General features: G+C 30.5%; 2 protein-coding genes and 2 long non-coding RNA genes across 4 annotated transcripts; 2 read left to right on the plus strand and 2 right to left on the minus strand.

The window, feature by feature from the left end:
• Window positions 1–10,551: 10,551 nt before the first annotated feature.
• Window positions 10,552–12,294, minus strand: LOC140183979 (uncharacterized). Its single transcript, XR_011880578.1, has 2 exons — window positions 12,007–12,294; window positions 10,552–10,867 (listed from the first exon to the last, which is right to left on the minus strand). It is a non-coding gene; the product is annotated as an uncharacterized lncRNA (long non-coding RNA).
• Window positions 12,295–13,033: 739 nt separating this feature from the next.
• Window positions 13,034–13,820, plus strand: LOC112750560 (uncharacterized). Its single transcript, XM_025799383.1, has 2 exons — window positions 13,034–13,292; window positions 13,387–13,820. Exons 1-2 carry the CDS (start codon window positions 13,034–13,036, stop codon window positions 13,818–13,820), a joined length of 693 nt encoding a protein of 230 aa, XP_025655168.1.
• Window positions 13,821–18,122: 4,302 nt separating this feature from the next.
• On the plus strand, window positions 18,123–18,888 carry LOC140174556 (uncharacterized). Its single transcript, XR_011864287.1, has 2 exons — window positions 18,123–18,452; window positions 18,571–18,888. It is a non-coding gene; the product is annotated as an uncharacterized lncRNA (long non-coding RNA).
• A 1,562-nt stretch (window positions 18,889–20,450) lies between these two features.
• On the minus strand, window positions 20,451–25,007 carry LOC112697911 (lysine--tRNA ligase, cytoplasmic). Its single transcript, XM_025751283.3, has 16 exons — window positions 24,613–25,007; window positions 24,426–24,501; window positions 24,273–24,341; window positions 24,028–24,193; window positions 23,842–23,935; window positions 23,472–23,557; window positions 23,173–23,291; window positions 23,029–23,088; window positions 22,276–22,401; window positions 21,890–22,172; window positions 21,694–21,793; window positions 21,446–21,602; window positions 21,184–21,327; window positions 21,035–21,103; window positions 20,767–20,910; window positions 20,451–20,684 (listed from the first exon to the last, which is right to left on the minus strand). The coding sequence occupies exons 1-16, from the start codon at window positions 24,714–24,716 to the stop codon at window positions 20,646–20,648; spliced, it is 1,836 nt and encodes a 611-aa protein (XP_025607068.1). The 5' UTR covers window positions 24,717–25,007; the 3' UTR covers window positions 20,451–20,645.
• Window positions 25,008–26,255: the final 1,248 nt, after the last annotated feature.

Genomic DNA, 26,255 nt, shown 5'->3' on the forward strand with positions numbered 1-26,255 from the left:
CCTTGCATCTTTCTAAAACTATTAATAATTTTTGAAGATGATATTCTTTATCCTGTTTTGTAAAAATTAGTATATCATCAATGTATACTAAAACAAATTCATTTAACTCTTTTAGATTTTCTTCCATAAATCTTTGATAAATACCTGGGGCTTGCTTTAATCCGAATGGTAATACATTCCATTCATAAAGCAACACATTTGTTGATTCCTTTGTTGGGCAAGTAAAAGCAGTTAATTTCTTTGTTTCTTCGTCTAAACGAAGTTGCCAATATCCTGATTTTGCATCAAGAGATGAAAACCAAGTTGCTCCTTTGATTTTTTCTAAAATAGAATCTTTTCTTGGAAGTTTATGAGCATCACCAATAGTTGCTTCATTCATTTTCTTATAGTTTATTACCATTCTTCGTTTTCCCCTTTTAATTTCATTATTGTTTTCAACGTAAAAAGCTGGAGCCGCATGAGGACTTTTACTTAATCTTATAATTCCTTTTTCCAAAAGGTCTTTACACTCTAATGAGAACTCTTCTCTATCTCTCGCGGAATAAGAAATTTTATTTGGAACATTTATCTCTTTTGTGGGATCTTTTAATTTAATGCTTACTAATTCGTTATTTGTATTTTTAATATCTAAAGGATTTTCAGCACAAATTTCATCCAAGAGTTCTTCTATCTTTATTTCAAGATTATTTTTTGGAATATTTATCTGAAAGTATAGATTTAAATAACATGTTTCTAATATAGAAAATATTTTAAACTTTAAGATCTTATCTATAGTAGTAGTTGGTATTTTTATACGTTTTGATTTTTGATTTATTAAAGAATCGTGTGGAGCTTTTAAAACTATATATGTTAATTCTTGAATGAATGGATGATATAGCTTTAAAAAGTTATTTCCTATGATAAAATCCATTCCAGAATCTAACATATATATAGATGGAACAATGAACCTATAATTTTGAATAAAAATTTCAACCTTTGGTCAATTTTATGTATTGATTTGTCAGCTATTCTAACTTTTAATGGTTTCTTTAATTTTTTCCAATCAAGTTTTATACTTGAACTAGCAAAGCATTGTGTTGCCCCAGAATCTATGAAAGCATTTATAAACTTTTTTGTTATTTTTATAGTAATAAATGTAGCATTATTACTCAGTCTCTGAGTATGTTTCCGAGACATATTCAAAAATATAGTCTAAGTTATCATCAGATTCTTCTAATGGTTCCATGAAACAAGACTCAGCAATTTCTATTTGTTTAGTAAGATCCTTTTTATCCTTCTTTTTCGGGCATTCATTTGCGTAGTGTCCTTCTTCTTGGCAATACCAACATTTACAATTTTCTTTTTTATTCGGGCAATAGTTATTTCTTTGTCTTTTGTTTTTATTGTTATTTTCTTTTCTAAAATATCTCTTTTTTCTCCAGTTTGGATAGTATTTTCTTCTTCTAAATTGATATTTTATTTTTCTTTGAAGATTTTTATTAAGACCGTATTTTTGAGGTATCTCCTCATTATCCTGACAGCAAATTCTGATTATATTTGCAAATCTTTTTTGAGTTGTTTCTTGCATACAACGTTCTTTTATTTCCTCTCTTATAGCAGAGGTTGCTCCACCAAAATTATTTTCAATTGTTCCTCTATTTATTTCTCTTATAAATCTTCCCATTATAAATTCATTAGCAGGATATGGAAGTTTTGTTATGTACATACTAAGATAATGATTTTTATCTTCTTCTTTTAATTTGTAATAATGTATTCTATATTCACATATATAGGACTCCACATTACATAAATCATATATCTGAATATTAGCTAAATGGTTTTTTGCTTCTTGATATTCTTTATTATAGACTTCTTGTTTATGATCTATAATATTTTTTCCAAAAAATTCTTTATATAGAATCATCATTATATATAATATCTTATCATAAGCTGTTATTTTTGTTGCTAAATCTTCTATTATTTGGTTTTCTATTGATGTCATATAATCTCTTATAGTTCCTTTAGTATGAAATCCTATGTAATTCCAAATATCTCTTCCAGACAATTTACTAAGCTTTGGATTAGTAAAAGCTTCTAATAAAAAGGAATTCAACCAATTTTCAAAAAATTTCTTTTTCATTCTTTTTACAGTCTAAATCAAGCATTCTTTCTCCTTCCATTTCTTGGATTTTAGGAACGTACTTTGATGGTATTTTTGTATATTTTGAATCTTTATTTATAAACCCTTTTTTAAAAGCATAATTATCAAAACCTGTTTCCCATTTATATTGAGATTGGTTATCTTTAGATGTTCCAGCTTCATTTTTTATTTGTATTGGGATTGCTGGTTTTTCGTCACTTGAATAATCTAGGATGTGTTCTTCATTTTCTATATTTTCAGAATTTACTAATTCTTCTTCTATTTGAAATCCTTGTTCCATAATATTATTTTCTTGAGCCATTTTTAATTGTTTAAAAAGCATTATAACTTCTTCTAACTTTTCTTCAATATTCATAATTTTAGTGGTGGTTTTACTTTTAGATCTGTTATGTTGATTATATTTTGAAATTTTTCTTCTTTGGGATTCTCTTTTTCTTTATTTCTTTGAAAATTTATGGATACTAATATTTCTTCAAGCATATCTACTATATAATTTAATTGTGGGTTAAAAGTATGATAAAGATGTGGGGAATTATTTCCATGATAACATTTCTTAGAAATTTCGTGTGAAAAATAAGTTTTTTCAGGTTTTTGAAGTCCTTCAATAAAACTTATAGTAAAATAAAGATTTTGAGAAAAATCATTTTGTATTGATTTTAAGAATTCGGTGTCATTACAGTTAACATTAGTTAAAATCATTAATTTTTGATCTATTAATTTTGATAACTTGATTATTTCTTTTCTTAAATCTTCTAATTTACTTTTTTCCATTAGGTGATGCTTTTCTTTATGAAGAATTACGGTTTAAAGTGTGGCTTTAAAAAGTGTGGTGTAGACAAATCTTTAAATCTGTACCAACTTTGATCTGTATACTAAAATTCTCCTACTATATATTATAAACAATTGTAGACAACAACTGGAGCATCACATGGCTGCAGCTCATCATCAAGTATTATGACAAATTACAAGAAAATCACCATTTCAATTAGTGATTATTATTATTATTATTAGGATGTACTCATCGATGTCATTATAGAATTGTTTCATATAATTTGAAAATAATAACTTAATTCATTAATTTTACTTGCAATATAGGTTGAATTGGATAATGTAAAAAAAATCCGATTCAATTTCAAGAGGTTTTGATTAGATTGAATTTGTGATTTTGTAAATTAAAAAAATTAAATACATATAACAAATTTTAACATTAAATTTTAAATAATTAATAATGACATAACAAATTTTAATAATATCTTAAAAAACTAACAATAACAAAACAATAGAAATAAAATAATAAATTAGTTAAAATAAATAAATAGATAAAGTATATTTTTTGTCCCTAAAATTTGACAGAAGTTTAAAAAATACCTCTAAGTTTTATTTTGTTCCAATTTTGTCCCAAAAATTTTCGATTTGTATCAAATATACCCTCGACGGCTAAATTTTCAAAAAAAGTAAGACCAATCTAACAATAATGCATGAAAACTATGTTTGATTTGCTTGTGTTAAGGGTTGTTCTTATGAAATTGTTGTTGAATTGGTCTTAAATTTTTTGAAAAATTAGCCGTCGGGAATTATTTGATGCAAATCAAAACTTTTGAGACAAAATTGAAACAAAATAAAACTTGAAGGTATTTTTGAAATTTTTGTCAAACTTCAGGGATAAAAAATATACTATACCCTAAATAAATAAATAACATGTGAACATAAAATATTTATTAAATAATAATAATACATGAATAATATAAAAATATATAACAAATTAAACATATTATAAGTATAATTATAAATATAATAATAAAATAATAATATTATAGTACATTGTGTGATTTGGATTGCATTGGATCGGTTATGAAAAGTAGATTTGAAATTTGATCCGATCCAGCAGTTTGTAAAATATTGAATCCAATCAAATTCGAATTAGTGCGATTTTAATAAATTTTTTGTTTAGATTAAAATTGAATAACGATTTAATTTAAACCGGTTTAAATTTGAACACCTCTAATTTAAACCCCGCAAGATGTATTGCTTTACTAAAAATATCTGTATGCAATATTTAATTTTTGAGCCTTGCTACACATATAAGTCTTTTTGGCATATAAATCTATACAAGTTTGTCCAAACCCAACAAAAATAACTTTCAATTTAGAGCGTGTAGACACGTGCTTTCTCAACTTTGAATAGCATGTAATGAGCGGTTCTTCTTCAATGTTTGTATTCCACGTTCTTCTCCCTGCTCTTTTTCCTTCTTCTTCTCCTCCTTCTTCTTTGCATTCCTCCTCATTTTTCTTTGCATTCTTTCTTCTTCTTCGTGTTTTCATCCTCATCGTCATTCTTTTTATTGTTGTTATTGTTTCTGCATTTTTTTCTCCTCCTTTTTCTATTGATTTTGTAACATTATGTATTTTTTCTTCTTTGTTTGATTTTTTCTCCCAAGAAGAATGATAAAAAAATGAAATAAGAAGATGAAGAAGAAGAAGCAGTAGAAGATGAGAAGGAGGAAGAGGAAGAGTTTTGAATTATGCAGAACTCATCAGAATAAAAATACACCCAAATATCTTCGTGTTACACCTAAATTTGCTACAAATACAAAAAAATATTTCATCTAATACTGCATTTTTTTCTTCTTTTTTTTCTTATTTTTTTCTTTCTTTTAGTTATATTAATGTAAATACATCCTCTTCCAATTAATTTTGTACCATTAAGTGTTTCTTTTTCTTCTTTGTTTGATTTTTTTGTTTTTATTCTTGTTAAGTGAGTAAAACAAGAAGAAACTTGAGAAGGTAAAATAAAGAAGAAGAAGAAAATGATGATGATAAAAAAAAAGCAGTAGAAGATGAGGAGGAGAAAGAAGAAGAATTTTGAATTATGCAGAACTTATCAGAATAAAAATACACCCAAAATTCTTAAAAAATACCCAAATATCTTCATGATACACCCAAATTTGCTGCAAATACAGAAAAATGTTTCCTTTAATGCTACATTTTTTTTCTTCTTTTTTTCTTATTTTTTTCTTTCTTTTAGTTAAATAAATGTAAGTTCATCATCTTATTTTGCAGTATTATGTGTTTCTTCTTCTTCTTTGTTTCATTTTTTGTTTTTATTCTTGTTAAAAGAGTAAAACAAGAAGAATCTTAAAAATGTAAAACAAAAAGAAAAAGATAAATAAAAAAAAACAGCAGAATATGAAAAAAAAGAAGAGAAAGAGTTTTGAATTATACAAAACTTATCAAAATAAAATATACCCAAATATTTTTGTGTTACACTCAAATACATAAAATATTTTCTCTAATGCTACATTTTTTCTTTTGAATTGAACCATATCTCAACTATTTGATTAGATTTAAAACAATAATCAATTTTATTTTAGTTCAATTGACAATCTGAACTTGAATTATTCATTATTTTTATCAATGAGATAATTGATGATAGAGGAGAAAGAGAAAAAGAAATGAGAAAAAAAATTCTAATAAAAAAGAGGAAAGAGAGAAGGAGAAAAAAAGATGGTATTAATGATGACAATAATTAAAAATTTGCAGTAACGATACGTATAAAATATATAAATATAAATATAAATAATTTGTAAAACTTGAAATACTTATATATAATAAATAATTCTTAATTTGCATTACAACAAAAAAAATTAGGTAATAATCTGTTTGGTGTCCCATAGGAGTTTGAGTTATCCTATATAAGTTTGACGGCTGTGGTGAGAAATGTAGGTCAATCAATTTGAATTTGGAGAAGAATTAAGAAACAGACTAACATGTTAGCATGTGGAAAGATATGAGACGCTGATGTACGTTCACACAGCTAGCTATCCTTTCATTAATTGTTTGGGTAAATTAGTGAATATAATCCCACTTCATATATAATAATTATTTGTACTTTCCACGTACAGTCCATATTATTGGATGGATTATAAATTATATATAAATATTGACGTGGGAAGTGCATATTTGCTGGAGTTGTAAATTATTTAAAACTATAACTTAATGATAATTAAAAAAAAGAAGAAGAAATTCTTGCTAAGGGAGCTCAACATCATATTTTTAGTCAATATTTTTAATTATTATTAATTAATTATTGATAAAAAAATATATATTATTTCTATAGTATTACTGAAAAATAATTAATTTTTTTTATTTAAGTCATTCGCTTATAGTTAAGACAAATATCTGGTCATGAAGTGTTTCTGATATTCAAATCAGAAATCGAATTAATGTAATTTTGATGAGCTTAGATCATCTCTTATTTAAATTAATACCAAAATAGATGAAAAATACATGTAAGAATGTAAGATAATCCCAAGGGGCCGGGTTTAGTGGGATATTGTTTAACAAAATTAGAAAAGCAATCAGAGGTGCGAATTACGTTAACAATGGTTTACTAACCATTTAAAATAAGGACTATATTTAATTAATTTAAAATTAAAATTAATTTTTTATTTAAAATAAAGGTTATATTTAATTAATCTAAAAATTAAATTTTTTAAATTAAAATTAACTCTTTTTTAATTATTATTTATGTTGTTCAAATAAATATCGTTTTTCTATACTTTTCTTTTGTTGGAATCAGCTCACTCATCTATTTAAGTAAATATTGAAGGATTCAAATTTTATCTTGTGTATGATAGAGTAATTCATTGATCAACAATAGACCTTTAAATAAAATTCCGTCCACAACAAATTAATTAATTATTAATTTGTCCAGTTAAAAAATACCATTAAAAAAAAGGGTTTTGCGCCTCCCTTACACATTGTTTGGATGGAGGGATTTTGAAGGGAAAGAAAATGGGAGGAAAGAAAATGAATGAAAAAGGAAATTTTTTGTTGTTTGGATGAGAAGAAAAAATAGAGAGGAAAAAAAAAATAGTGTGGGACCCATTAAATTATTTTCTCTCCACAAATGAGAAGAAAATAAAGAGAAATGGGAGCAATATGAATAAAATTACACATTTACCCTTATCATTAATAAATTATAATTTACATATAATATATATAAGGGTATTAATGTAATTTTATATTATTATGATTTTCTTTCTTCTCACTTTTCTTTCCATCCAAACAAAAGAAAATTTTCTCTCTATTTTTTTTCCATCCATTTTCTCTTAATCCAAACAACATACAAATAACTCTATTTTTCCTTCTATTTTCTTTCCACTCATTTTCTTTCCTTCCATTTTCTTTTCTATATCCAAACAAAGCCTAACTTCAATCTTTTCGGAAGAAGAGAACACCTGTCATTGTCTTAACCTGTTTGGCTTTCTTCTTCAGCACTGCCAGCGTAGCTTTCCATCTGCATCCACGTTGCTACAGCAGTTTCGTTATCGTTGTGACAGGTAAAGCACATCTTCAACCAGGCATCCTCAACAGAAAGGTGAGTTCTTTTTTTCAGTTGTAGTAGGTTTTTTCAAAAAGAAATGGAAAAAAATCATTTTAGCATATAGATTGTATTCCTTTTTTGTTTTTCAACTGAAATGTTCTTATTTTACATTTCATAGATGCCATTTATTCTTGTAGTGGAAAAAGAACTCATAGATTGTACTCCTCTTTTGTTTTTTAACTGAAATGTTCTGATTTTACATTTTATGGATGCCAAGAACCCATAGATTGTATTCCTCTTTTGGTTTTCAACTGAAATGTTCTGATTTTACATTTCATGGATGCTGTTTATTTTTGTAGTGGAAAAAGAACCCATACATTGTACTCCTCTTTTGTTTTTCAACTGAAATGTTCTGATTTTACATTTCATGGATGCCAAGAACCCATAGATTGTATTCCTCTTTTGGTTTTCATTGAAATATTTTGATTTACATTTCATGGATGCCGTTTATTTTTGTAGTGGAAAAAGAACCCATTTTTCATTGTCTGTTCTTAAATACTTCATTCGTTCTAACTCAAAAATCCAATGATATATGACTCAATTCACGTTTGATCCTAGAAATGACTAATTTTTAACTCATCTGGTATTTGAAATGATTTGCCCTGATTTTCATATCATCAGATTTTTTCTCAAACTTTATTACATTATGCCCTTTTTTCATGGGGTGGTCCAAATATGAAGAAAAGAATTCAGGCAAGTGACCATAAAATTTAGTTACCTTATTATTATTATTGTGACTATGAAAAGTGTGTGACCAACAAGTAAAAAATGCCAAAAACTTACCTCTTAAGTCTTCATCAATGATCAATTATACACTAGATAATCAGGCACTTGTATTTAGGAAAATTTACTAAAAAATAAAAAAAAAATTATACATTGTGATTTGTGAAAACAACATATTAGAAAATAGAGAGTATAAAAAAGATTAAGCTCCTAATGCATATAATGTAATTCTAAATCAATCTACTAATTAAACTTGGAACTTTGACCAATTAAATCATTCAATTAATTTGAGCATGCATTTTAAACACAATTCTTTGTAGGTTAGCATGAAGCAATTTTTTGAAAGACATAAGCCAGCTTTTGTTTCTCTTTTTTACTTTCTTTTTATGTAAATATCATCAACATTAGCTATCAGATATATCATTCATAAAGGGAGAGATTTCACAACCTCTTCTTTAGTTCATGCATCATTTGCTTAATTCACTAGGTACTTGCTTTATAGATGATTCTTTTTGTAGAATTAAAAAATTTTTGAAAAAACTCTCATTGCATATCTTTAGAAAATTAACATGAATCAAAATTAAATTAATTTAATCAAAGATTGGTAGTGGGTAAACCACGATAATTACAATTATTTTAGATATTAGATATTAAATTGGATATATCATAAAAATCAACTCCTTATAATTTGTCTATTTATTATATATGCCATAAGAAGAATCTCTATTTTAATAATTCAAAAAATTTTAAGACATAAGAACGTATAATATTTTTAATATAGAGAAAGCAATTACAAAGTGTATAGAATATGTACATATGCTTATCAGTTATCATAATATTTTTACATGTTTGATTTCTTAATTTTTTTGTTAATTTTTTTCTTTTTTTTTCATTAATTTGATTTGTTTATTATATGCTTAAATTACAACCAACGGTAAGGTGAACTGAATCAATGTTATGAGTATAGTTTACTCAAAAGTCCATCACTTATTAAGTAGATCCACCTATTTAGATTTTATTTATAGGTGTTGTGATGCATGCACCTAATTATTACAATCATTAATGGGACAACTTATTCCTTTTTTTTTAATTTCTTTTTTTTTAGTATAGAAATGAATAAACAGGCATAAAGAATATGAACATATTATCAGTTATTACTGTGGAATAATTTCCTTCTTTGGTCTCATTCAATTTTTACTCGCAACTTATGTTTTTATGTTTTTTTCATTGGATTTTGGTGTTAAACCAAGGTATTTATTAATATATCATGTCATTTACAGTTTGTTTTTATTGTTTATGGCAGCCAATTTTGAAATCAAGTTTGACATTTAGGAGCTGAAAATAAGTGTTTCATATCAAGGTATTTTCGTGTTTATAACATGACACCATAGTGTTATATAAAATTTTATTTTCAATTATTTTTTATATTTCGATAAATGAATTGTTAAAATGTAATAACATATGTGACTTTCTAGTTACTTTCTTTATTGATATCTCCACCCTAAATCTTATATTTTCATAGATGGATAATGAAAATATCGAAGATGCGAATCTCGAAGATAGAACAAATGTCATATATGATTCAGAATTTCAAGTAGGTCAAATCACTTCTACTGACCTATATCATCCTGATCCAATACAAATACCAACTCGTGTCAGGGAAGAGTTAGAAAATAGACAACATATCTGTGTCACATCTCTTTCTTGTGTTGCAGTGCATCAGTTGTATCTTTTGGAATTAATATCACAACATAGGCCTAGGCAAATTAATGACGACAACTTAGAAAGAGAACTTAGGCATACTCAATTAATGACACAGTTACTGGAGTCTGAAAAGTGCCGAGATGTCATACGTATGGGCCCTGAAGCATTTAGGCAGTTGTGTCAGAAATTAAGAAGAACTGGTAGAGTAAAAGATTCAACTCGTTCTACGTTTGAAGAGCAAGTCGCTAAATTCCTACATATTATAGGGCATAATGTGAAAACTAGAACCATGTCTTTCTTCTTCCACCGGTCAGGAGAGACAATTAATCGTCACTTTCACAATGTCTTACATGCTATTCTATCGTTAGAGGGAGACTTCTTCAGGCAACCATTGTAACACCCTACCACACAGGGCCTTACGCTTAAGTCGTAAAGCAGAGGTGGCAAGGTATTACGACCTCTAAAAGAAAATGATATCTACATAGATATAGTTGGGTGAAATCATATCTAGGAGCCTTGAAGAACAAGCTAAACAAATTGATAAACAGAAAATCGTGACACACTCGCATGGATATTCGTAAAACGGACAGGTAAAATCGAAAGATAACTGAACACATATATATACATATCAGAGTTCCAAAACTCCGATAGCAAGCTCCAGACTCGACCTGCGAAGCTAAGGCCGACCAGAGTATATAATTATGTTTATATACAACCCAAAATAAAACTCAAACCACAAAATAAACCCCTGTATCTCCAAGTCGACCTCTAGGAGGGACAAAACACAAAATATACATACGGAGATTCTATAAACATATATACATAGCCTAAAACAAAATATGACAGTCCAAAAGACAGTTCTTCGCTCGTAAGGAGGATACCCAAATGCTCAACGAGGTGTCTCTCGACCTGCATCTGAAAAACAACAACATAGTATGGGATGAGAACCGGAGGTTCTCAGTATGGTAAAGGTGCCCGCATAGTTAATATAAAAGGTCTCGGGAAAGCCAGAGGCATTCCTAGAACTTCGACACTCAGATTTCCGCTTAAGAATTCAACTAAACCAGAAATTTGGTAAGTTGTCTAAGGTATTCTAATTCGGAATCTAACTTTAACCTAATAATTCACGTTCTGTATTCTCTACTCCTCCGAATCATTGGTGGAACAATCCTCTCTCCTCACACCTTCGCCAAGAAGGATTTCTCAGAAAACATACACATATAGTTCAAGCAAGAAAAGCACAGGTAGAGAAGCATTTACAGCAAGTAGAACAAGTAGCGGATAAGCAGAATTAAACAGTTAAGCAAACCAAAACAATGCACACTCAAGCAAACAAACAAATGCATATGATGTATGCCTGTCCTATGGCTGATGAGTCTCATCTGTCGGTTATACAGCCAACCCGACAAGTCCTGGTAGTTAACCATTGGACAGTCCCTCTGTGCGCGCATCCCCAAGCTCAATAATATTCCATGGAGTCAAACTCCAAGCTCAAATATAATATTCCATGGAGTCACACTCCAAGCTCAATAGTATAGTATTCCATGGAGTTAAACTCCAAGCTCAATAATATTCAATATTCATATTTATATGCATGCCCATGGGGGAATCCGGGGAGTTAAAGTGCCCGGTCACATCTTGCGACAGAGGGTCAACAAATAGTCTCAAATATACAAGTCACATAATAATCTCTTTCCCTTTTAAAATATTACCTCAAATCAAACTCCAATTCTTAAAGAAATTTTGGCAATATCTCCTCTAAGACTCAAATTTCTACCACCCTTCAAGGGTCCCAACTATCAAACCAAACACCTCTCAGTCACTCAAATCATTTTCAGTAACAAATTATTTCATAATCAAACAAATACCAATATCAAATCTTTTTCCAAACCGACCAACTTCAACAGCAAATTATTGACAATAGCTAAACCTCACATTTAATACCATATACACAAATCCATCAATTATTCATTCATTTCATTCCTATCTTAAGGTCTTCTAGCCTGAGTTTTCACGTGACATTAAACATTATCTACGAGAAACCAAAACCATACCTTCGTACGAAATCAAAATATTCAAAACTCCGGAGAAGCTATCTGACTGAGCTATCGAAGAAGAAAATGTCCAGTATCGTCTATGTCTCCTAAAACTCCCGTTGGTCAAACCCAAAAGAAAGAGGAACTACGTCACTGTCAACTTCTACTAATTAAAAATTATGCCAACGTGTAGAGGAGGAGGTTACGAATACTCTTACCGGATTAGATTTTTTATTGGAGTTACGAATTTCAAGAAATTGAAGCCGGAAATTCCGAAGGATTTACGTTCTCTCTCGGTCTTCTCTCTCCGTGTTCTTTCTTTTTTTTCCTCTCGCATACGTTAATGATATATATATGATTAATACAAATACGCCGCCTTAGCTTTATTTATATTTTATATACACTTTATGAAAGGAAATTATAATAATAGGTTATACTTATATAGAAGGAAGCTAAGAACGAATTATAATAATATAATATTATATTACAAAACTTATATCTATGAAAGTGACCGAGTACTCTTTCTTTATATATATTAACGTAACTTATAATGTTACAATATCTAATTGTGTAACTTATAATACTATAAAGTTTCCTTAGTAGAACTAGCAATGAATAACGCTAGTTATAATAATAATAATAATATATGCAATCATAATGCGTAATGATAGTAATGATATATATGTAGCTTAATGTAAAACATAAACCGCCTTTTGTTTTCATACTTTATAATTAATAATGATAATAATAATAATAATAATAATAATAATAATAATTTGATTAAATTTAAATTATTATAAAATCAGTTCAATTACTGATAATAAAAATAATTTTCTAAAAATAAGGAACTCTAATTTTATAAAATAAATTGTAACTTATTTATATTTATATTTTTAAAATTGAGGGTTGTTACAACCATCTGGTGAGGAAGTTCCTTATGAAATACTTAATAATAGTCGATTCTATCCGTTTTTTAAGGTACTAACTCTTTTGATTTACTTACTCACATTTATATAATTGTCAATGAAATAATTATAATACTGTTATGTTAATAAGTCAATATACTTTCCCAAAAAAGGATTGCATTGGAGCCATAGATGAAACTCATAGTCGTTTGAAGGTACCAAGGGTGGACGCCCCTCGTTTTCGCGGACGAAAAGATCACCCAACACAAAATGTTTTAGCGGCCTGTGGTTTTGATATAAAATTTACTTATGTGTTGTCCGGTTGGGAAGGAACTACCTCTGACTCAAGAATATTGAAAGATGCTTTAAGTAGGGAATATCCACTTCGAATTTCCGAAGGTCTGTGCTTATATAATTTACGAAATCAGCTATATAAAGTTAAATTTATAGTCATAGTGTGTTATACTTTAATTTTTGTATGCAACTGTTGTAGGAAAATTTTATCTAGGCGATGCTGGATTCATGCTGAAGCCTGGGATACTTACACCATATAGAGGTGTTCGGTATCACCTGAAAGAGTATTCACTACGTGAGCCACAAAATCCTAAAGAACTATTCAACCACCGGCATTCTTCATTAAGAAATGTCATTGAAAGATGTTTTGGAGTTCTAAAGAAAAGATTCCCAATTATAGCTGGCGACACTGAACCATATTATTCATTTGAAACTATGAGAGATATTTTTTTGGCATGTTGTATACTGTATAACTTTTTGATGGGTGTTGATGTTGATCAATCTATAATTGATGAGGTTGATAGAGAATTGCTACAAGAACGCAATATAGATAGATCACAACCAATTCAACAACGTGATGAGGAATATAGGCATGCAGCATTATTACGAGATAACATTGCGATTGAAATGTAGAATGTGTATCAAACATTATGAGTGATTATACATTTAATATATTTGAATATGTATATATATGTGTAGTTTATTGTCAAAGTTGTTTATTGGATTTTTTAAGAAAATGTTACAGGTTAAATAATGCCAAATAAAGGAAATAAAACAGAAGCAACTCAACCTTCTAAAGACAACTTAAGATGGTCTGATGAGATGGATGAAGCTCTGTTAAATGCGTTAGCAGAAGAAGCATTGAAAGGTAATAGACACGATGGCTCGTGGACAACTGAAGCATATGCCAATGTTGTGAAGACTTTGAGTATAACTATAGGTCCACACATAACGAAGAACCACATCAAGAATAGAATGAAGACACTGAAAGATCATTTTGCTGAAGCGTATGACTTATTTCATCACTTAAGTGGATTTGCATGGAATCCTGTAACTAGAAAGTTTGAAGCTGAAGAAAAAGTGTGGCAAGACTTTATTAAGGTATCTTATACTTTTTTATTACTTATATCAGTGATGAAGTGAGTCACAAAATAATTTTAACATTTTTTTATGTAGGAGAAACCTCAAGCAGAAAAATGGAGAAAAATGCAAATTAAGTATTATGATATTTTGAAGGAGTTGTTCGGAGCTGATAGAGCTACTAGTAAAGGGGCTGCTACTTCACGAGAAAGGATTCAGCAACTTGATAGAGATCCCATTGACTTGAATGACTCTTTTGAAAATGTTGGATTTTCTGACATAGATGTGAATACGGGACATGATATCCCAACATTTTCTGTTACTTTAGATTCACCAGGTGCTCCTCATGGTCAGCCAAATCAAGTAGGAGGGAATTCAACTTCGAGAGGTACAAAGCGTAAGTCTCCTATGAATGATTTTTTGGAGGCACAGTATGAGAAAGTTGCTTTGGGAATTACTACCATGACCGATGCTGTAAAAGAGGGTAGTTATCTGTCTAGCAAGCTACATGACGTGGCTCAGAGGCAGGTTGAATTAGCTAAGAGACAAGCTTCTGTAGCTGAGAGGCAAGTTTCAATCGCCGAAAAATAAATCTTATTAATTGAAAGACAAGTCGCGATTGCTGAAAAAGGATTAGCTATTATGCAACAAAGTAGGCCTCGAATTTACAGTGAATCAGATGTATGGGATATGTTGACTGAATTGGGTCTAGTAGGTTCATTTCGGATGCAATGTTATCAGTTTTTATGTGAAAATGAGCAAAAAAAACGCCAAATTTTTGGGATCCCACCTGAAATGCGACTGGATGCACTTTTTCATTTCATGACTGCTGCTGGTGTTCGCTTAGGAGATATGGTACTTCCAGAAAACATTCACCATTACAGGTAAAATTTTTATATGCGCTTAATCTCTGGTTAATTTGAGGTTATTGCGTTTAACAATTGATTATGTGTTTTTTATTGTCGTAAAGTATGACTATATCTTCATATATTTGAACAAGAGATCATTTTCTGTTTTATTTATATTAACACATGGTTGGAAATCAGTTTTTGCTGATACTTTGAGATTGATTGGTTGTTTGAATAGAAAGATATCAATAAAACAAATTATCATAATCAACTCTGATCTTTGTGTTCATTTGTCTTTGTTGTATATGCTCGTGCAGGAATCCTAAAATTTGAAAATGTTTGGGACCAATGAGTACAGAGGACAACTAGAAATTCATCATGTGTTAATATCTTTAACTCGGAAAAACTTTTTTTTTTTGAAGTAGATAGGTACAGATGACTCAAGCTATGTACAATTGATTTTTTGGACGTAGACCTATGCTGATTACTCTGACCATGAAGAATGACCCTTTTGAAAAGTGTTGTGTGGTGATAAAAGAATGACCCTTTTGAAAAGTGTTGTGTGGTGATAAAATGGTACTATTTTAGAGTCCTGGTCGTTGTTACGTTTTTTGCATTTTGTTATATGTTTATAGAAATTGTATATGGTTTTTTGTCACACGTAGTAAGAAAGAAATGCTAGTCACTTTTGATAATATTTTATTTTGTAAATATAATTTAGTGGAACTTTTTCTTAAATATGATTAAGGAGATTAATGATGTAGAGTATGAGTAGTTTTTATTATTCTTTTAAAAAATTATTTATTTATATGTATTTAAAAAGAATGATACTAATTTTTATTTATGACATTCCACGACAACAGAAAAGGATAAATTCAAAAAATATTATTGTTAATAAAGATAACACTTTAAAATTCTTAAATGTAATTGGGATCACTTTTTTTTATTTTAGAAATAATTTAAATACATTGGTATATTATAATTTATATATAATATAAGGAATGGTATTTATGTAATTTCACTTGTTTATGATTTTTTCTTTTCCTATTTTTCCTTTCATCCAAATAAAAGAAAAATTTCCTCCCATTTTCTTTCCATCTATTTTCTCTTCATCCAAACAACATAAAAAAAATTAACTTTTCCTTTCATTTTCTTTCCTTCTATTTTCTTTCCTCCCATTTTTTTTCCTCTCATTTTTCATCATCCATCCAAACAAAGTGTTAATCCCATAATGTTTTGGCCTCAAAACTCAAAGGAAGGCATTGAAGAATTACCCATTGGGGAGCTGAGAGGGCACAAATAAAAGTCACATCACACAACACGGTGGGCACTTTTGTAATACATTATCAGATGTTACTTTGGACATCAATTCACCCTTAATTACGATACTTGGAACTTACACAATTTAATGGATAACACTCAATCATGAAAATAGTTGACCCAAAAACACTAGATTCACAAAACTAGTTGGCTGCTGATGAATGGAGTTGAACAGGTTCATTGAGAGCAAGACCATTGTTATTGCATTTTTTGTCTCCTGTAATAATAGTCCAACAACCAAGACTATCCAAATTATTTCTTTATTTTTAATTTATTTTCTTAACTTTCTCAGTACTTGATTTGATGGCTAAGTATCAACTGCTTCAAAGTCTAAAACTATATACAGTTTTTTAAAAGACGAATTCGGTCTTAATAGAAGAAGCAAAGATAGATTTAATTTATTATATTATTGAACTAAAGAAAAATGGTCAATAAAGTTTGCATGCTTTGAAATGATGACGGCTTAATCTTTTATTATGTTGGTGTATTATTATCCCTTAATCCTGCTTATGAAACTGGTGTGAAAGTTGCGTGTCTGGTCAAGCTGGATATTAAGCAGCAGAATATTGACTTAGATAATCTTATAAACAAATAAATAAATAATAAATATTGAGCCAAACCAGTTAAGAATTGTTAGAATGAAATTACTGCGCCAAAATGAAAACAAAGACCGTTGAACCATGACCAATGATCATTTTACTAATAGTGTCCACACGACAACGCACGGGCTTTTTTTTAAAATTTTTTCCAACTACCCTTTAAAGCTTTGAGTAACTGTTCATAATCATACCAATAATCGAATCTATCCTAAAAGAGCTTTTCCCATTAAAATGTTATCTATTCTGTCATCAGGTATTGCTGGTATATCATGTGCTCTCACCTTCAGGATACTTTGGTCATTTCTTTTTTTTTTCGGTTAGGTTATGAGAAAATCTTATTAAAAAGCTTTTAAGTATATTACTACATTGGTATTTCAGTAAATCTTAATCATCGATCTTAATTATATATATTTTTTATAATTAAGATCAACAATTAAAAATTATTAAAATACTAGTATACCGATATATTTAAAAGTTTTTCAATCTTATTATATATTTTGTAATATATAAATATATATATATATATATATTCATAAAACAATAAATTTACCTAACGATTTTCAACTATTATTAATTTTACATGAAAATTCTCATCTAATGTATAACTTTACTTATTTCTCCAATATAAAACGTTGGAGAATCATAAACTAATAACTGTCCAATTTGTTACATTCCTTTTTTTTTTAATTTACATATATTGCCAGTGACATTCAGATGAATATGGTATCGGAAATTTCATAATCACAAAGTAATAAGGATCACGGAAAAATACTCGAGAGCCGTACAGAAGGTTTCATCTAAGGCCATTGCTTCATCATCACCGGATTCCCGATCCTGAAATATAAGTTTAACATTATTATTATTATCTTACCATATTAAAATATAATCAATTTACCATATTATCATTATTATCTTACCATATTTATCAAGAACCGAGTCAGAGAGGCCTTAGACAAGTTTTTTTGTTTTTGAGCCCAACCTACTGCAGCCTCTTTATTCTCTCCAAGAATTGGGTGTTTTTATTATTCTACACTTCTATGATGGACCTTGTATCATAAAAACATATTATATATGACTCTCCTTTATTCAAACCCAAATGTCTTCCACCATAATCTTGTCTTCTCAATCTTGCATTTTTTATCCTTTCCATGTAAGTCGTCTCTCACCACCAGTGTTTTAATTTGTTTGGAACATCTTATCATAGTGGTGGATTCTTCAAATCCAACCTTATAAATGTTGCAAAAATCACAAGGAAGATAGCAAAAGATGACCCGAGACGAGTGATTCACTCGTTAAAAGTGGGATTCGCTCTCACTTTGGTCGCGTTGTTCTACTACTTAAGGCTTCTTTACGAAAGTTTTGAAGAAGCCGGAATGTGGGCGATTTTTACCGTGATTGTAGTTTTAGAATTCACGTAGGTAAGTATCTTAACAGACTAGTGTTAGTCAAATACAAAGAAATAAAAAAAATATTAATCACCTAACCTTTATCTTATTAAGAATAATAAATGACGATATATTTGTTTGGTGTATGAAGGTGGAACTCTTAGCAAGGGTGTAAACAGAGGATGTGCGACACTATTAGCTGGTGTTTTAGGGGTCATCTTTTCCTGTCTTCTTTATGCTTTTTGCAACATTCATAACGCTGGATTTGAAGAATCCACCACCATCCATGGCTGTTAGCAATGTGCAAAGAAACAAACTAATGTATGAAATGAAGTGGTGCAAAACTGCAAATGAAAGGTTGAGGAACAAATGGTATTTATAGGGCATGATAATAATGAGTCTGGTATGGCTGTTTAATGCAACTATACAAAACTTTTTAACTTTTTACTATTAATTTATGATTGCAGTCTTTTTGTTGTGATGAAAAATAATAAATAAATATAGTATAATTAAGTACAAAATATGGTAATGTAGGTTTGGTATTCACTTGGTGAAATGTTGTTAGATTTTAAATTGTTCATTGAAATGGTTTTGAAATTGAATTGTTGGGTTTTGGATGGTTGGAAATTGATAGATGAGTGGTTGAAAATGTGGAAGAGTGTTTAGGATTGAAATTGGTATGATTAGAGTTGAATTGGATTGAGAGTTTTTGAGGATTTTGGTAAAAGCCTGTAAAGTTGAAAACAAAGGGTTGTTCATCCTTCATAATGTGAGATGAGAATTGCACACTGATAGGCTTACATGTTGGATTTTTGAAAAGCGCATAGCAAAAGCAAATAGAAAACATTCGACCTTCAACAAAAATACATTTTTTGACCCCCCCCCCCCCAAATAAGCTAAATAATTTGATCTATTTAGCAAACTTTTTACGAAAGTTTTTATTTTAAAACTTGTTGGAAAAAATTGATAAGAATTATCTTTCAATATATATATAATCAACTTCTAGAGAAATTATGCAAGCACACCCTTATAAATATAATGTGCTCGATCCCCCCGGGGTCTTTTTAGGGTTATGCTCCGGTGAGCAAAACAAATTTTTTCTACATGTGAGGAACCTATGTGTCTAAAATCTAAGTTTGACACCTGTTTTCTAAAAGTGGGATACATGCAGCAGGTCTTTGATTTTCTTTAGCTGCTACAGATGTGTTAGAATTTGTTTCCTAAAGTAATTAAATATAATATTATTTAATGTCTTAATTTAATTTGTGGACTTTTTTTTGGTCGAAATGGATTATTGGGTCAAAAATTATCAATTGGCACTTTGGCAACAATATATCTGGGTCATGAGAAAATAAAATAATAATAATGATAATTAATAATAACAATAGTAGTAATTCTTTCAAAAATTCTTTCTTCCTTTTGTAGTTGCATTCTATTTTAAAAGTAATTAGATTTTATCTCGTGTAGTACTTAAATTCTGCGTTATTGACCCCAAATAATAATACAATATAAAAATGAACCACAATTCTTATTGTAATATCATTTTGATCATTCGTGATTAATTTGCAACAAAAAGAATTATTGGCTCCAACCACTTTTTGATAAACAAAAATATATAAAACACATTTTAATTTCTAGACAACACTTATCTAATTTTTTATTATTATTATTATTGTTATTATTATTATTATCCAAAATGCATTGTTTGCTAATAGAGTGATTTTTGGAATCCAATCAGTCCATCTCAATCCAGAAAAGCCCACAAATTAAATCAGAAGTTAAATAATAGAATTATACTTAATTACTTCAGCTAAAAGGAAAACAAATACTGACGCGTCTATTATAGCAGGCAGTGAGAATCAGAAACCTGCCACATGTATTTCGCCTGTTTCAATATTAGGCGTCAAACTCAGAGTTTTGACACATAAGTTCCTCACATTATAGAAAAAATTTGAATTCGTCACCGTAGCATTACCCGTCTTCTTAAATAACAGTCAGGGGCCCGATCTATATTAGGGGCACAAATAGAAATAGGTAGCTAATAGCTTAAATAATTAAAAAAAAAATTCTAAACAATGTAATCTGATAGTAATTATGACCAATCAAACTACGTAAATGACCATATAACATAATAATCTAGCAATGAAATTAAAACAGTATTGTTTAAGAAATGAATTCTTGTTTGTATTGAAAAGAAGAGAAACCTACAAAGCATGAAAATGGGGTTTAATCTTGAGGTTTCATGGCAGGGAAAAGAAGAACTTCCTGTGAAGCAAAAGGAATGAAGATGGTAAGTGGATGCAAAAAGGAGAAAAAGAAAAAACAGTAATCTTGATACTGAATGAACCTTAATATTTTGCGAGTCCGTCAACAACATGGTGAGTCGATCAATCCCCAAACCCCAACCACCAGTTGGAGGCAGACCATACTCGAGAGCCGTACAGAAGGTTTCATCTAAGGCCATTGCTTCATCATCACCGGATTGCCGATCCTGAAATAAAGAAGAGGCACACATAAAATGAATATGGTTATTCGTATGCAAAAACAATTATGAAAACAGTTTGAGTGGAGAACCATTTCAGCACATTATAATTGCATCATATACCATAACCAACCTTCAATTGTTCAGCAAATCTCTGACGTTGTACTACAGGATCATTCAACTCAGTATATGCATTGCAGAGCTGGAAATAAACAGAAAAACTTTGAAAACAGGGCATATATTCATTCATTTACATCTAAGTAATAATTGTTGAAATCTTACTTCATGTTTGTTCACAAATAATTCAAAACGTTCGGTCAGGCCTGGTTTAGATCTGTGCCACTTTGCTAAGGGACTCATGATCTCAGGATGATTTATGATGAATGTGGGATTGACACACGTTTCTTCCAAAAAGTGACCCACGAGCTGCAATATGACAAGAAAAACTTTAGGAAAAATGAAGCTACAAGTCCACTTTTCTAAAGTAGGAAAAACTTGAACGATATTATAGTCCAAAAGAACAACTGAAATGAACATGACTTACTTTATCCAACAATCTAGCAGTTGTCTCCGGGGGAGGGCATTTAATGTCATACCGCAAGCAAGCATCCCTCAGATATTTATTAGCTTCCTCACCCGCCAAGTCCTTAGGAATACTTAGGCCTGCCATCTTCTCCAGTCCCTCAATCATATCAATCCTTCTGTAATAACAGGAGAAAGGAAATCAATAAATTCTCAAAATATAAATGGATAGAATCACTGCCATTGATGAATAACAAATTTACACCGGACCTGAAAGGTGGAGTGAAGTCTATTTCAATAGGATCCTTGTCAATCCCGTTCGCATGATATTTGATTTTATAGCTTCCTTTTGTAAGTTCCTTGACCATACCTATTTAATTTTTTCCACATCATTTGGATGAAACATTACTTATTTAAGATAAGACCCATAATAGCAACCAAAACTGCTAACTTCTTAAAATCTTACCACTCAACATTTGCTCTGTTATCCCCATTACGTCATTGTAGTCCATGTAAGCCATATAAAACTCACATGTAGTGAACTCTGGATTGTGCGTCAAATCTATACCTTCATTTCTAAACTGTTTACCAATTTCATAAACACGATCAAGGCCACCAACAACCAGCTCCTTCAGATAAAGTTCTGGAGCAATTCTCATGAATAATCTCATGTTGAGTTCATTGTGATGAGTGACAAATGGACGAGCTGCTGCTCCACCAGCAATCATATTCATCATAGGTGTTTCAACCTGATAGTAGCCAAAAAATGTAGGTTAAGGATGGGAAAAAATAAATAAATAAAATTAAATAAAATAAAAGTGCAGATGGCCTCAGAATAACCAGACAACTAACCTCCAAAAAATCAAGGTTATCTAGGAACCTCCTGATGTAAGCTATGATTTTAGATCTGGTCTTAAATATCTCTCGGACCTCCGGATTCAACATTAAATCCAAGTGGCGCATACGATATCTTGTTTCCTAATAAACAAAGATAGTTAAATTGGATATTCTATTGTAAAAGAGAACTATGGTTAATCAGTCATTAGTGACATAATTAAGAGAAAGACAGAAACAGGAGATAAAACTTCTTGTTTCAACTTGATGTAAGTAAGAAAAAGTAGAATTCGGGATTTAAATTTGTATTTTAGTGGGAAATTAAGCAAATTTCAGAGGCCCATGTTGTAATATTGAAATTTCTATCAAATTCATTTAAGAATATGATTGATATATTTACTCATTTAGGTGAAAAAGTCAGAATAATATAGTTCGATTTGAAAATGATATCATACATGCAAAACTGAAAAGGGGTAGGTCTTCGTAAAATAATGAGCAGAAGTTTATGTGGTTGACTTGGTAAGTTTCAAATACAAACATGCATATGGTGACATGAATAACAAGAACTTTTTACGTCGGGTAATAAAAAAATGGATACCAATGACAAAAGAGAATGGATAATGCCATGAATCCATCTATTTCAATTCATTCTGGAATGGTGCACACTAACACTTTCACAGTAGCTACTAACCAAAAATATTTCGTAAAATTAGGAAAATAAATCTAGAACAGTGGAGGAAACTATCAAGTTATTTTACATGCTAGCAATACCTGATCCTTCAAGATGTATGTTTCGGGATTCCTAGTTTTTCCTGGTACCCATGGATCTTTCTGCATATAATAAATAAATAAGAATGTCATTATCTATGAAATAAACTTCAAACAGCATAAAACACCGAAAGAAATTATAGTCACCATCAAATTTGCATCTGCAGCAGCAGCAGCAGATTTTTGCCTTGGCATCATATGAAGACAATGAGACAGCACTACAAATGTCTTGGGGAAAATACTGAGCTCTCCCCTCTTACTCTTCCCTGAACAAGTGAACAAAGGAAAACAAGATTTATGGATATGCAAAAAACTCATTCTCCTCAATGCAAGAATTTATGGCATCTGATGATGGATAGTATAAATTATATATGAAAACAACCCAAAAGGATAATAAGTCAGACAGTGGAAAATTTGAGCAAGCTGGAAGTTTGTAACATTCAAACCTGGAAACCCGGTAACACCAACAATATCACCACGTTTGACGTTAGAATGGAATTTGGAAAATCCGGCCTCACCCAAGTCAGATTTACTGCATCCCACAGATGTAAACGGGTTTAGTCCTATTATGAAAGCACAACCAGAATAGAAAGAAACGGCATAAACAATATATAGTAAAAATACAATAAAGGAAAAAAAACACAAAAAATAAATAAATAACTTGATCACAAAAATCAAACTGCTTTCAAGTTGGTCAAGCGCCAAAGTACCAAGCAACACAACAGAACATAGCATATGTTACCTCTTGATTCACATTTACTTTCTAAATTTGAAACTAATGGCCATAACGGTAAAAACAGCAGTTACATTTTGTACCTTGCATCAGCGATAACCTGGACCTTAAAGCCGCCACCATGCAAGTCATAAAAGACAAGCTTGGAGCCCGAAGGGCGTTTAACCATGACCCGGCCTAGAATTCAAACATACAAACTAAGAAGTTATAAATTAACAAAAACAAACCACAGAAAATACAATGCCAAGAATTAGAAGGTGGGGTAGTACCAGACAAAGAGACAGAGACATCTTCAAGGTGCTCCCCCTTTTCCAATGATTCGTATTTGTCAATGTATTGACTAATTGACATGGTCACAGAGAACTTGTGCGGGTATGGGTTAATCCCTTCAGCCTTCTGAGCTGCAAGGTACTTGAGCCTGTTCTCAAGGTATTGCTGCACCCAAAAAGATATGGAATATTTCAGAAAATCAAATCACTATTGAAAACCATTGCAGTGCTGCAATGGAACTTACAGTGGGGTCCATATCTTCATCATCAGCAGATGCAGGCTTGTTAGCTTGAGCATTTTGAGTTTCTGCTGCCTACAGTTATCAATTTATAAAGTTAAAATTGCATATTGCTACATAATGCAGAGAAGAAAATGGAAATGAAGGAGGTTAATTTACCTTTTTGGCCTTCTCTTCCTCCTTGCGCTTTCTCTCTTCTTCTTTCTGTCTGATCTTCAGTTCACGCTTTAATGCACTGAAAACAAAACCAACCAAATAAAATTATATGAAATTTCCTGCGACAGAAGAAAGTGGTGATAGGTGAAGAGCAAATTGCGCTGGAGATGAAACGAGTTGGGGAACTCACTTCTTGCTTAGCTCGCCGCCGAGAGCTTGAGCTGTGGCCGCCGACGGAGAAGGAGTTGGAGTTGGAGCTGCGGCCTCCGACGACGAAGGAGGAGGAGATGCCATTGGAGGAAGAACGATTGCCGGAAGAGTAATCGAATGAAAACAGAATAGTGAACTCGGAGAAATGGAGAAGTAGAGAAGTAGGGTTTATGTTTTTTCGCGTTCTGAAAACGGCGCCTATATTTCTTTATTCTGTCTTTGGACGTTGTCGTTTTGGGAATAACTGTTGCTTTTTTTTTTTGGACGAGAGGGAAAAACTGTAGCTTTGTAAGCTGAACGAAATGATTCAGTCGTTTGTTTTGGCCGTTTTAATTGATGCTGGGTTGTCTAATTTAAAAAAAAAAAAAACTAAAATGGTACCTGGACCCTGGATGGGTTAAGAACTTAAGATCATCAAATGAGTTTTTGACTTTTGGGGGGTTGTTTTTATACTGCGAAAACTCAGATGACACGAGGAATTTCGTCAAATCTGTGAAATTATTTAATTTCGAATTATCAATTTCACATGAAGTTAATGTTGGACCAAAACCTTAAGGTGTGAGACACGTCACCAGTCCGATTAACCATCGGCTCTATACCAACTGTGGAGAGCTCTCGACAACCGAGAGACTTCAGGGAGGAATCAAGTGAGAGAACATAAAATGAGATGACATCACATCCAACTCAAAACCTTAAGATGTCAAGTAAATGGATCTCTCATCTTATAAATTCATCACTCTTCCTTGCTTTCTTTGATGTGCGACTAACTTCAACACTCCTCACACTTGCAACATTAACAGTTAACGGCACTTGAGTTTCAATCTTTTTATATTCACATCCAATTAATTTTACTTTACTACCTTATAAACTTTAGTTTATGAATTTTAAAAAGTGTGTGAAGTAATCGATGAAAAACTTCGAAATTTGCATATTATCTAAAATAAGTGTATTATGCTTTCTTAGACTTTGAGTTATATACTTATATGCAAATTATTATCTAAATTTTTCCAAATATACAACTTTAACACTTTGGATTTTGTTGTGATTAAAAAAAAGTTGTCAACGTAGTCGATTTATTCATACTTTTGAAAAACTCGGGCTTGCTTACATAATTTTGAAAACTCGAGAGTTTACCTACATATTTTTAATATTTAAATATTAATTGCACAAAACATAAATTTAAGAAGGACAAAAAAATAATTAATCCATAATAATATGGCAAGGATTGGATTATTGGAAGTTAATTTAATATCAATATAGGAGCTATAATCAACATTCCTCAATTGCAATTTCCCTTACATGTTATTGTTGGAGACACTATAGGAGTTCCTTAAAATGTATAAGATCCTTCAAAGATTTAATTATAACTGGCATATGCTTGACTCGTCCACTCTAAGAAAGCAAAAATCACGAGGGAACGATCTACCATCATCATTATTTTGGGGCATAAACTTCTATTAAGATTTGATTTTTTCTTAAAAGAAACAAATGGATATTTCAGAAGTTAGGAGGATAATCAGAAAGATGAATGAGATCCACCAATTATTTTTCTTAGGTATTTCAACTAATAGCAGACAACTAATCAACTTATTTGCACGAAGACGATCAAGAAAACAAAAGGCA

This window comes from Arachis hypogaea, chromosome 1 (assembly GCF_003086295.3).
Source record: "Arachis hypogaea cultivar Tifrunner chromosome 1, arahy.Tifrunner.gnm2.J5K5, whole genome shotgun sequence".
Lineage (NCBI taxonomy): Eukaryota > Viridiplantae > Streptophyta > Magnoliopsida > Fabales > Fabaceae > Arachis > Arachis hypogaea.